This window comes from Mustela erminea, chromosome 12 (genome assembly GCF_009829155.1).
Source record: "Mustela erminea isolate mMusErm1 chromosome 12, mMusErm1.Pri, whole genome shotgun sequence".
NCBI classification, from domain to species: Eukaryota; Metazoa; Chordata; class Mammalia; order Carnivora; family Mustelidae; genus Mustela; species Mustela erminea.
The window spans coordinates 6,509,296-6,521,594 of NC_045625.1; the positions used below are offsets into that span (position 1 = coordinate 6,509,296).

General features: G+C 58.8%; 1 protein-coding gene across 1 annotated transcript; it reads left to right on the top strand.

Annotated features, from left to right (window-relative positions):
- The first annotated feature begins 928 nt into the window (after positions 1 to 928).
- On the top strand, positions 929 to 2,358 carry IER5L (immediate early response 5 like). The gene has a single exon (XM_032308142.1). It carries the CDS (start codon positions 961 to 963, stop codon positions 2,185 to 2,187), a length of 1,227 nt encoding a protein of 408 aa, XP_032164033.1. The 5' UTR covers positions 929 to 960; the 3' UTR covers positions 2,188 to 2,358.
- The last annotated feature ends 9,941 nt before the right edge of the window (positions 2,359 to 12,299 follow it).

The following is a 12,299-nucleotide window of genomic DNA, read 5'->3' on the forward strand; positions in this document are numbered from 1 at the left end:
GACACTCCGTGTGGCTCAGAACGCCTTCTGACCTCAGCTGGTTTCGAGGAGATAGGCCCTCAGAGGCCCAAATTCACCATGTTTTGGGTTTTCCCGTCAGACAAATGGGGAGGAGGGCGTTCCCCCGAGTATTTCCTAAGACGCCTTGGCCAAAAAGCCAAGAGAGTCAGGCCCAATATTCTCTGCGGTTGAGGTACCTCCAAACCTTTATCCCTTAAGAATCCCCAAGGTCAGGCCGGCGGCCCCACTAGTCTCCTGCAGAGGCCTGGGTCCCGCCGGTCACCCGGGGTCGGCAGGTGAAAAAGGAGTTGCCGCGTGGCCGGGAGTAGGGAGTTGCGCGCACCTGCCGCAGGTGAGGCCCAGCCGTGCGGAAGGGGGAGGAGCCGCCGCCGCAGCGCTCAGGTGAGCGGACCCCCGGCTCGCAGGAGCTGGGCCGAGGGCGGCTGCGGGCTCCAACGTGGCGGCTGCGAGGCGGCCCAGGGTGCACACAGCGGCCCCAGCGGCTCCGAGTCCCGCGCGACACGGCAGCCCCAGGAGAACATTCGAGGCAGCGGCGGCGGTGGAGGCCCAGGGTCCGTTCGGTATTTGAATAGCACAAAGGAACCGCCTTGGTCTGATTGGCTAGCCGAGTGGCCCCGGGGCGGGCATAGCCTGTCACTCGGGAGGCTCCGGGTACTTCTATTGGTTGGCGCGGGGCTGGGCGTGGCCCGGACGCCCGGCTAAATAGCTGGGGCCGGGGCCGGCCGAGGCTCATTGCTTTGGCGCCGACTGGGGAGCACGATCCCGCGGGTGGCGCGCAGCGCATGGTGGCGGCTCCTCTCGGAGCGCAGCCGACCCGCTGACCCGGGCTCCGTTTCCCTTGCCCGGCGCGACCCGGCGACCGGCTGGAGGCCGAAGCAACAGCAGTCTTAACAGCAGCAGCGGCCGCGGCTGCTTCGCCGCCACCGTCTCCGCGGGAGCATGGAGTGCGCCCTGGACGCCCAGAGCCTGATCAGCATCTCCCTGCGCAAGATCCACAGCTCCCGGACCCAGCGCGGCGGCATCAAGCTGCACAAGAACCTCCTGGTGTCCTACGTGCTCCGCAACGCGCGCCAGCTCTACCTGAGCGAGCGCTACGCCGAGCTCTACCGGCGCCAGCAGCAGCAGCAGCAACAGCAACAGCAGCAGCAGCAGCAGCCGCCCCACCACCAGCACCAGCACCTCGCGTACGCGGCACCCGGCATGCCGGCCAGCGCGGCCGACTTCGGCCCGCTCCAACTTGGCGGTGGCGGGGACGCGGAGGCGCGCGAGCCGGCCGCCCGGCACCAGCTGCACCAGCTCCACCAGCTCCACCAGCTGCACCTCCAGCAGCAGCTGCACCAGCACCAGCACCCGGCGCCCAGGGGCTGCGCGGCGGCGGCCGGGGCGCCCGCGGGCGGCGCGGGGGCGCTCTCGGAGCTGCCCGGGTGCGCCGCGCTCCAGCCGCCGCACGGCGCGCCCCACCGCGGGCAGCCCTTGGAGCAGCTGCAGCCGGGTCCTGCGCCGCTGCCGCCGCCCGCTCCCGCCGCGCTCTGCCCGCGGGACCCTCGCGCCTCGGCCGCCTGCTCCGCGCCCTCCGCGCCCCCAGCGGCCGCCCCTCAGGCCGCTGCTGGCGCCTCCCCGCCCGCCTCCCCGGCCCCCGCCTCCTCCCCAGGCTTCTACCGGGGCGCGTACCCGGCCCCCTCGGACTTCGGCGTGCACTGCAGCAGCCAGACCACCGTGCTGGACCTGGACACTCACGTGGTGACCACGGTGGAGAACGGCTACTTGCACCAGGACTGCTGCGCCTCCGCCCACTGCCCCTGCTGTGGCCAGGGCGCCCCAGGACCCGGCCTGGCGTCGGCCGCCGGCTGCAAGCGCAAGTATTACCCGGGCCAGGAGGAGGACGAAGACGACGAGGAGGACGCGGGCGACCTGGGAGCCGAACCCCCCGGGGGCGCCCAGTTCGCCCCCTGCAAGCGCGCCCGCTTCGAGGACTTCTGCCCGGACTCGTCCCCGGACGCGTCCAACATCTCAAACTTGATCTCCATCTTTGGCTCGGGCTTCTCGGGGCTGGTGAGCCGACAGCCGGACTCCTCCGAGCAGCCGCCGCCGCTCAACGGGCAGCTGTGCGCCAAGCAGGCGCTCGCCAGCCTCGGCGCCTGGACTCGAGCCATTGTCGCCTTCTAGGGACCCCCGAGGGCACGGGGACCCGGGGCCCCGCGGGGCTGGGGCCAGACAAAGACTCGGCTAAGGGGCGAGAGGAGGGAGCGAACGGGCGCCTGGCCACCCGGGGCTGAGCTGGGAGCGAGCAGGGGGAGGCGGCTGATGTTTTATAAATTGTAAAATAAAAAAAAAAAAGAAAGAAATCTAAGATCTTGGACTTTATTTTTGCAGAGAGAAAAAGCGCCTATTTAAGTATGCTTTGTGTTTCTCCTCTTTTTTTTTTTTTTTCTTTTTATTGTAGTGATTGCAGTGGTGTTTAGCGAGGAGCCAGCCACGTGAGGGAGGGCTGCTGCCCGGAGGAGGTGCCGGGCAGCCGGGGGCGAGGCAGGGCGCCGGGGCTGCCGGGGCGCGCCGGGGGCGCAACGCAGGAAGGCGCGGGGCCCGGGACGCCGATTCCAATCAGTTGTCAGACCCGGCAAGCCCGGCGCTCGGTTCTCCCGAGTCCCTCCATGGGGTGAGGAATGGGTCTTGTGAAATCCTGAGCAAAAACAAAGGCAAACTCTCTATCTCCGAAAGGGACGTTTGGGTCACATTTCCTCTCCGGGGGCGGCCTCCAAAGTTCTCAAAATGAGAAGGCAGAAATGAAAACACTTCAACTTCCCCCCCCCCCCCCTCCCCGGGGCGGGTGTCTTGAACCCCTCCTGTCCCCGCCCCTCTGGCTTCGCTCTCTTCCCCTCCTCCACCCGTCTCCCGGATTCGGGGGTGGCGCCCGACACCCCGACACTCCCGGACACCGTTTGGGGAAGGGGTGGGGGGCGGGCACGGCTGACTACATTTCCCATCATGCCCAGCACTGCGGTCCTCACTAAACAAAAAAGGAAGTCGATTCCTTCACCTGGATCCCCCGCGGCCCCGAGGGAGGGAGGGGCCGGGACCGCCGACTGCGCTGGAGACTTTTCTCTAAGTTCCCGGTCAGATGTGGTGTTTGTGTGTGTGCGCTTCTAAGTTGCACCGTCCTGATTGAGGCTTCGGTTGCATTTCATGAAACCAGCATTGTTCGAGGCTGTGAGAACCCTGTCCTGTGTCTTCAGCTCGATAGATTTTGTTTAATTTAAAGCCTTTTGTTGTAAAAAGGTGGGGTTCATCTGCAGCCCCTCTGGTTCTCTGCCCTCAGCACCATGTGGACTCCAAAACAAGTTGCCAACCCTTGCTTTCTTGGCCCTTCTCCCTCATTCTTCTGTATTTTCGTGCATACTGAATTGTATATCACCGGGTAAAACTGTTCAGATGATTTGTTTAAATTTATAATCTTAATAAAAAGTCGATTATAGAGGATGGTGGTGTCTTGTTTTCAGATAGGTCTGGAGGTGGTGGGGAGATCAGGGGGAGGTAGGGAGACCCCTACCCGCATGCAAATCTCAGCTCTCTCCGGGGGCCTGGGCGGGCTGGATCTGCCCACTACGGCAGGGCCCGGGGTGGGAGCAGGATTGGGAATGGGGGGATGTTGGTTGCTGGGGATGAAGCTAGTGTTGTGCGCCTCCCAGGCCGTTCTCCCCTGAGAGGCGTGCCCCCCACGGGAACGGCCGCCCCCGGGGTCTCCAGCAGAAAGCCAAGCCTGCCTTCAGCGCATTTCCTGCCCAGCCAGGGGCGGAGGGCCTGGTGGGCCTAGAGTCTGAGCTCTCTGCGGCTGGGGAAAGCAGCTGAGGGACGCCGGGGGGCTTCTGGGCCACCCACGCTCCCCGCCCCACGCCTCCGCCCGCTCGTCCGCACGTCTCGGGCTGCAACTTGGGGAAGTTTTTTCCTTTTCCTTTTTTTTTTTTTTTTTTTTTAAGTTGAGTTTGTTATCACTGCTCGGTGCCACTTGGTGGTGTGCTGGCGGCGTCTCCCTCCCTCCTCGCGCCCCTCCCCTCTCCCTCCCCCCTCCCTCCCGCCCGCCGCTCTTCCCTCCCCAGTGGATGGAGGCAGGAAGGCTCCAGGCGCGCTCTCCCCTCTGACCACCTACGGAATGACCTCAGAGTGGGAGAATGTGCCAAGGCCCCGAGGAAGCTCGCGTTCTCCCCACTGGAACCAAATTCACATCTGGAGCCGCAGCTCAAGCCCGGGGGCGCGCGGGGTGGTTCCAGCTTTGCAAATAGGGGATAGGCAAGAAAGCCTGGAAAAAAAAAAAAAAAAAAAGACAAGAAAGGAAATGGGGGGAAAAAAGCAAAGTGGCAGCTTGCTCTCTGTTTGTTTGACAGTATTTCTCGCTGTCCCTCTGTCTCTGGCCGTCTCCCCAGTGTTCTCGCGCTCGCTTTCTCACCCCTGCGCTCCCCTTTCCGGCGCGAGCCACCCCGCAGGACGACTCGCGCCCCCAGCTCAGCCTTCACGCCTCCAGCAGCGACAGGAGGGGCCGCCGCCGAGAGGCCCCACCCCAGACTCTGGGAGGAGGACGCAAGCCAGTCCCAGGGGCCCGCTCGGCTCCGGGTCCCCGTGTCGCGCGAGGCTTAGTACTCGGGGACACTCCAGAGCGCGGGGGGCCGCGAAGGTCCGCGATGGGGGTGGGGAAGAGAGACTACGGAGGCGTGAGTTACTGGGAGGAACGGCACCTTCACCCGCCCGCCTCCCCCCCAGGGCTGTTTTCTCGGCCTCCCACGGGAAGAGTCTGGAGCTGCTGGGGAGGGGGAACCGTGTGTCTCCCCGCTCCCCATTTCTTTCCTGCAAGTACGAGGAATAGCTGTTTGATGCTCGGTTTCGCTTCAACCCACCAAGCCAGTTGCCAGAGCTCCCCCTAGCGCCACTTCCCGGGCGCTGCAGCGGCTGCGCCTGGGAGTGGGCGAGGCACGGCCCCGGCGGCGGGACTGCGGGGGGTGCAGCTCTGCGCCCACCTGGGGCGCAGCGTCCTGTCCGGACCCAGCCCCGGCTGGAGCTGGAGGCTGGGGCCACGTGCGTCCCCATTCCTGGCCTGCGTCGAGGAGGGGACACGTGGTCTGTCGCCTTTGTTGGGAGCGCCGACCTGGGCACTGGAAGGGACCGGCCAAGGGGCATGGGATTCCCATTACGTTCCCCACCTCCACGCCTAGGGCAGAGAGGTGGGGGGGGGGGGGGGTAAGCTGCTCATAAGAGCTCAGAACCCAGCAGGACCCCAGGACCTGCGTTCCCCGCCCTTTTCCCAGGCGCCTTGGGCACCTTGGGATCTAACTGGTGGAGGGAAGAGAATGGGGGGCTCAGAGAGCACCCAGAAGGGAGGTTCCCTACCCCCCACGCCCGTTTTCTTTTCAGGGCCCAGACGTTTGCTCAAAGGGTTAATGCCCTCACCGTTATAGTAGGCAATGGCCCAAAACACAGCCTGCTGGCCATCTACAGCTCGCAAAGACATTCTGGACAAAACAGTTAACTCAGGCACTTGCTACTATGCTGCATATCACACCAGGGGCCACACCCAGCCACACTGCCCCCAACACAAGACACTCTAAGCAGCATCTTCATTCCACTCAAACCCCTAGGGTATCTCACTGCGCGCAGCATGCCTGCCCAGAACATCCTGAGAGACTAATATTCCCGTGCATAGCACAAGGGAAAGCAGGGGTGTGGGGGGAGCGGGGGGGGGGGGGTGCATGGTGGAGGATGCGGGCCCTGACAGTCCTCAGAAAGAGGAAAGGGGGCAGGCACTCAGTCCATCCAGGAGTCCACAGACCCAGATCCACAGATAAGCCCCTCTTTCTCCAGTAGAAAGACCAAGCCAGACCCCACAAGAGCCCCGAGGCAGGGGTGCTGGAGGTAGGGAGAATAGAAGAGATTGGGGGACCCAGGGAGTGAGGAGGGGAAGCTTCCAGAGAACAGCAGCTCTGGAAGCCAGAATTCCAGCAAGCCAGGCATCTCATCCCCCCAGGTTAACCAGCACTATCATCACTACCGCCACCCCTGCCCCCCTACACACACACACACACACACACACACACACACACGTACACACACACACACACACACACTCCCAGAACACTGCAGGTCCTGCTGCCCTTGATACATGATGTAGGGCTGAGCCAGGCTCCAAGCTGGGCTCCCAGCAACGTGGAGCTGCTGGGATCCTCAGGGAGCTGCAGGCTGCCCTCCAGAGAAGCCAGGGGCAGGGGATGCCCCGCGTTCCTATGAGAGTCACTGTGCAGGGTGCTGAGATCTGAGTGCTGTTATCGAGTGATTGTGTGTGCACGTGTGTGGGGGGTGTGTGTGTCCATGGTGTTCCTCTGGTACAGGGCGTGCACACCCAGAGCTGTCTTTCTACATCCCCACTCACTGGCCACATATGTTTACAGAGCAACCACTCAGTGCCTAGCCTGTACAGACTGCTGAGCAGACCCCCGCAAAAGATGCAGCAAATAAAAAGAACAGCAAATCCCTCTTTATGGATTCACTCGTTTGATTTCCTCTGAGATAGATACTATTAGCATCCTTGTTTTAGAAATGAGAAAACTTGCCCCAAAGTCACACAGTTAAGAAGTGGCTAGTCTTCCTACTGAAGTGCAGAGTCTCGTAGGAAGGAATTTATAACATATGACGCGGGGAGCCAGCGAAGGGCCCTGATGTGGTCTAAAGAGGAAAAGTGAGGGGCGCCTGGGTAGCTCAGTGGGTTAAAGCCTCTGCCTTCGGGTCAGGTCATGATGCCAGGGTCCTGGGGTCGAGCCCCGCATCAAGTTCTCTGCTTGGCAGGGAGCCTGCTTCCCCCCTCTCTCTCTGCCTGCTTCTTTGCCTACTTGTGATCTCTGTCTGTCAAATAAATACATAAAATCTTTTTAAAAAGTATAAAAGTGATAAGTTCCAGCCGAAGTTCAACTAGCAGGTTGGCAGCAACCCCCCCAACTGCTTCATTGCTTCATCCTCTGGGACCCTGGGCATTGCATCGATGGACACACAGGACACACGCATAGAAATGGGTGTGTCTGTATCCCACCCCGCCCAGGGCAGGGACTGACCTAGACCTGGTATATTTTTCAGGATCATTATGGTAGAGGACAGCAACCTTCCTGGAATCAGCTTGGGCAAAAGGTGGTGGGAGACGGCCACTCCCCCACGGCAGACCCACTTCTCCGAGCAGCTGTGGATGGCAGCTCCTGGCTTCCCATCTCATAGCTTTGCCACCCAACGGGGACTGTCCTTTTCCCTTATTTTTAACTCAGAAAATCTCAGGGAAGGATCCTGTCATGTCCCAAGCATATGTCCTCTGCCAAACCTCTGGCACAGGTTGGAGACCCTTGGTTGGTAACCCAGGGCACAGGCATGGCAGCTTTGGGGCATGGTAAGCGCAGCCAGCATAGCTCTGAGGAAGGTATGTTCTCCTTGCTCCTAGCCAGGATAACGGGGCTCCAGGGCCATCTGGTACCTCCTAGGTTTGCCACTCAGGCAAGAGGTGGAGAGGCTGTGGCCCCAGGACAGGGGTGGGGTTCTCCCAGCAGGCTCCGTGGCAGGGTTAGTGACAAGGGCACTAGGCTGGAGCTCATATGTGGCTCCAGAAGGCACTCCCAGACACAACAGCAAAGGCTTTGGGGTTGGGGGGGCAGGGTGATGAAAGGATGCTTGCTGCCTGGCAGGATGGAGAGGGAAGAGCCATGCCCACCTTTGCACCCCCGGCTGGTGCAGTCTGGGAACATGTAGGGTATGGGTACCATTCTCTCTCCTCACGTGCAGGTCAAAACAGCTGACCAGGAGCTCTAAAATGCTAGCGATTACTACTCGGTGGGAACTTTCCAGACAACCTTTGCTTGATCATTCCTACGTTTCCATATTTTCCAAATTTTCTGCAATGAGCATGCATCACTTTTCTGTTTAGAAGAAAAAACGAACACCATATTTTTTCAGAGAAAAATGTGACATGACAGGTGCTGTAATCGATGTACAGCCTGCTACAGAGCAGAGAGGGGGAGCCGCTGTGTTCAACCTGTCTGGGGCAGGCTCACCCCCGAGAAACAGAATACACACCGAAAAGCCTTGATTCACCACCATTCACCCTCCTGCGCTCTGTCTTTGTTAAAAGAAGCGTGAGACAAAACGACAGCTCATCTCAAGGATGTTGTTGAGGAGATGTTCTAGAGGGAGCCTGGTTCATTCTCACCTCTGACCCCTGGCCCAGCTCCGCCCAATCCTACCCATCCATCATCACCGACTGGTTTGCTCCCAGTTGCTAGATTACCTGGCGAGGCGGGGAGGAAGAGGCAAATGGGCTTGAGAGAGGTTTTCGGCAGCTTAGGCTGAAACCAAGGAGCAGGAGGCAAAGCTCAGCCCAAAGAGCACTGGGTCGGGAGTCTGGACACAGAGGGGGCAGGTTCTGGCTCAGCCAGAGAGCGACCTTGACACCTGGGCTGAGTCACGTTCCTAGCAGGCCCACATTCCCACACCTGTTGAGACAGAGCAAGAGAAGAGAATCCCCAAAGTGGAAAAAGCAGCCATTGCTTTCAGCCTTCCAATGACAGGAGGTTTTATGTCCAATCACAGTAAGAAAAATGCAAGAGTCAATTATCAGGTTCCGGTACCTGCGAGCACGACCATCTGCCTGTCTCATTCACTCATTCAAGAAATCCACACACTCCAGGATGCCCAGGTGGCGAGGTCGGTTAAGCATCCGACTCTTGGTTTCAGCTCAGGTCCTGATCTCCGGGGTGGCCACGGGTCTGCTTAAAATTCTCTCTCCCTCGGGCGCCTGCATGGCTCAGTCGTTAGGTGTGTGCCTTCGGCTCAGGTCATGATCCCAGGGTCCTGGGTTCAGACGCCGCGTTGGGCTCCCTGCTCAGAGTGATGGCTGCTTTTCCCTCTCCCACTCCCCTTGCTTGTGTTGCCTCCCTCGCTGTGTCTCTGTCCAATAAATGAATAAAAACCTTTAAAAAAAATTCTCTCTCCCTCTCCCTGTCCCCCTCCTGCTCATTCTCTCTCTCTCTAAAATAAATAAGTAAATCTTAAAAAAAAAAAAAGAAAGAAAGAAAGAAAGAAATCCATGCATTCCAGACATTCAAATATTTATCCAGTACCTCTAGGTGCCAGGCGCTGTGCTGGGCACCAAAGATGCAGCCGTGAACAAGACAGACAAGGGCCCGCCCTCATGGAGTTTACATTCTAGCAGGGACAACTGACAATAAGCAAAGGAACAAATCAACATTAAGTTACATGTCACAGGAACTAGGACTAGGGAGAAGGGGGTGGTGGGATTTGGTGGTCACGCAAGGTGACAATGTTTCAGCTGAGACCTGGATGGCTCAGCACTCTTCATCAGGATAGGATAGGCTCTGCTGTCATAACAGATTAATCCCCAAATCTCAGAGATTTAACACAATGGAGATCAAGTTCTTGACCAAGCAATGTCCAGCTGAACTGCCAACTCCCAGAGGCTGCTGCCCTCCATGGGGTGACCGGGTGATTTGGGAGTAGAGCCCTGCAGTCAGGAAGTGACTCGCCTCACCTCTACTCACAGCCCGATGGCCCCAATGAGTCCCCTGACCTTGCCCGACTGCAAGGAGCCCAGCGGAGGCAGTGCTCTGGGGAGAGGGGGCTGGGGGGCTGGGAAGGAGAGGTGAAACACATGTGGGGGCACTAGAAGTCTCCGCCACCAGCAGCTGGACAAACAGCAGTGGAAGAGAGTTCCAGATAGGTACAGCAGCAAGGGCAAAGACTAAACACGGGAAACCACTTTGGCGTGTTCGAGGACAGGGAAGATGGCTGGTGTGGCTGAGCCAGAGGGCAAGGGGCAGAGCGGCAAGAGATGGGACCAGAAGGGAAGGCAGGGACAGGAAGATGCTGTTATGACCCACGGAAGAACCGCGAGCTGTGTCTGGCACACGGCAAGCACTCAGGAAATGGTAGCGATTACTGGTCTTCTAGAAACTTCCTTCTTTTCCCCAGGTCAGTAGGGGGAGGCTGTCTGGGGAGGGGAGGCGGGCAGAGGGAGGAGATAAACCAGTACAACCACAGTCTGGGTCAGCTGCCCCAACCAGTTTCCCTGGTCATGTTGGGCAGGCTGGGGCTCCAGGCCAACTGGAGCTCTGTCGCTCTGCCTGATGGATTGAGCCCCACAGACACACACATCCAAGGGAGCCTCAGCTAAGAGCAAGGCTGGAAGGGTCGTCCCAGTACTGCCTGAGGGATTGTGTGGCATCCGCTCCCTGGAAGTTGTAACATCAATTGAGCAAAAGTGGACCAGCACACATAAAGCGGAGCAACAGAGGGCTCCCCGGGACCGTCCCACTGGGGGTGCCTGTCCACAGCCCAGCCTCGTGGCTCCAAGCTCAGCCTCCAGCACCACCCAGACCTAAGTGCCAAGTGGACTCTGCTGCTTTCTAGGTGACAACAGGCTTTTCACTTCCCTGAGCAGTGAGCCTTCTACAGCACCACACCTGGCATACAGTAGGTGCCTAATAAATGAGAGTTGTGATATTGTCACCCACCAGGCAGCTCTGCCCAAATAATAAATCTTCACTGCAAAATACAGGAGCATTTTTCTACCGACCCTCTCTTGTTGAACAAAACTGATGACCAAAAAAGTCAGGAGATGCACCTTCTTCCGGAGCGATCCAGTCAAGATCTTTTTAACTCTGGGACTGGCGGAAGGAGGGCCGAGGAAGCGCCCTATGAGCTTTGTTGAATTTTTTTTGTCTTTTTTGGTCTTCTCATAATTGGCACTCGTGTTTTCAAAAAGGTTCCTCTCCAGGAACGTGTCTGGGTATCTTTAGGGCCTGGCTATGCCTAACAGCCAACATTGACTCAAGGTGTGTTTAACAATTTCATTCACGGGGCACCTGGGTGGCTCAGTGGGTTGAAACCTCTGCCTTCAGCTCAGGTCATGATCCCAGCATCCTGGGATCGAGCCCTGAATCGGGCTCTCTGCTCAGCAGGGAGCCTGCTTCCCTTCCTCTCTCTGCCTGCTTGTGATCTCTGTCTGTCAAATAAATAAATAAAATCTTAAAAAAAAAAAATTTCATTCAGGATGTGCGCTTGGAGATTGAATGAATGGATGGACAGATGTCGGCTCAGGTCAGGATCCCGGGGTTCTGGGATCGAGCCCCTTGTCAGGCTTCCTGCTTAGTGGGGGGCCTGCTTCTCCCTCTCCCTCTGCCTTATCCCACTGCTTGTTCCTTCTCTCTCTCTGTCAAATAAATAAATAAAATCTTGAAAAAAAATAAAGGCAAAACAGTTGGTGAAAGTTCTCTTGCCTGCCTTCGCCTAGTCAGGACCTTCCTACCCCTCTCCCCCTCGATCTCTAACTCCTCCCCCTTCTTCCCTGAAGTTTCTCGAACATTCCCATGCACCCCCTTCCCACATTTATTCTGCCTTCCCGTCCTCCACCGCCCCCAGTTGCCCTCCAGGGCACTATACACACACACACACACACACACACACACACACACACACACACACCCCAAGGTGGAACTTGAAGTTCACCTTCAACACCCACATCGCCCAGCCTGGGGAACGCTGGGAAGGCCGAGGAATGAAGCTTTCCCGGGAAAGAACCGGAGGTCTGAGACACATAAACGACCTGACTGAGAACAGCAGAGGTCCACATGGGGAGGGCAGCAAGAGCTCTTACGTGCAGACATTCCAACTGGATGGACAGTTCCAGAACTCTTTCAAGTCCAGACAAGAATCCAGGTGTCCAGATTGTCAGGCCTCGGAACCTCCGCTCCGGCAGCTTGAGCAGACAAGGGATTGACGGCTTAGGAACTGGGAAGCGCACGGGGGTTTAGCTGCGGACCCAGCTGGACCCAGAGGCTCGCTTGATGTCACCAGGGCCCGCCCACTGTCTCTTGGTGCTTCCTGTCTCTCCTCGGCCTCTCCCGAGGTCTGCTCTGAGGCGTGAGCAGGATGGCCCCCAGCCAGGCCCAGCTTCACAGGCCTATGACCAAGGGCAGTCACCCAGGGCCTCGCGTTCAAAGGACCCCATGCTTGGGGTGCAACGCTCTGCAGCTGCTGTCTTGAAATCCATAACGACTCACTGTGTTTTCTACGTGAACGCTGATGGGACCGTGGAGTATGTGGCAAGGACCTGAGCTCCCAACCATGTATGATCCTGTCTCTTGCCACCTCTCTGCCTCCCTGGGATGGCTTCTCAGCTCCCCGCCCCTTCCCCCCAGCACCGCGGCCCTGCCTGGCCTCCCCCTTCCTTGTGACTGCTGCCACCT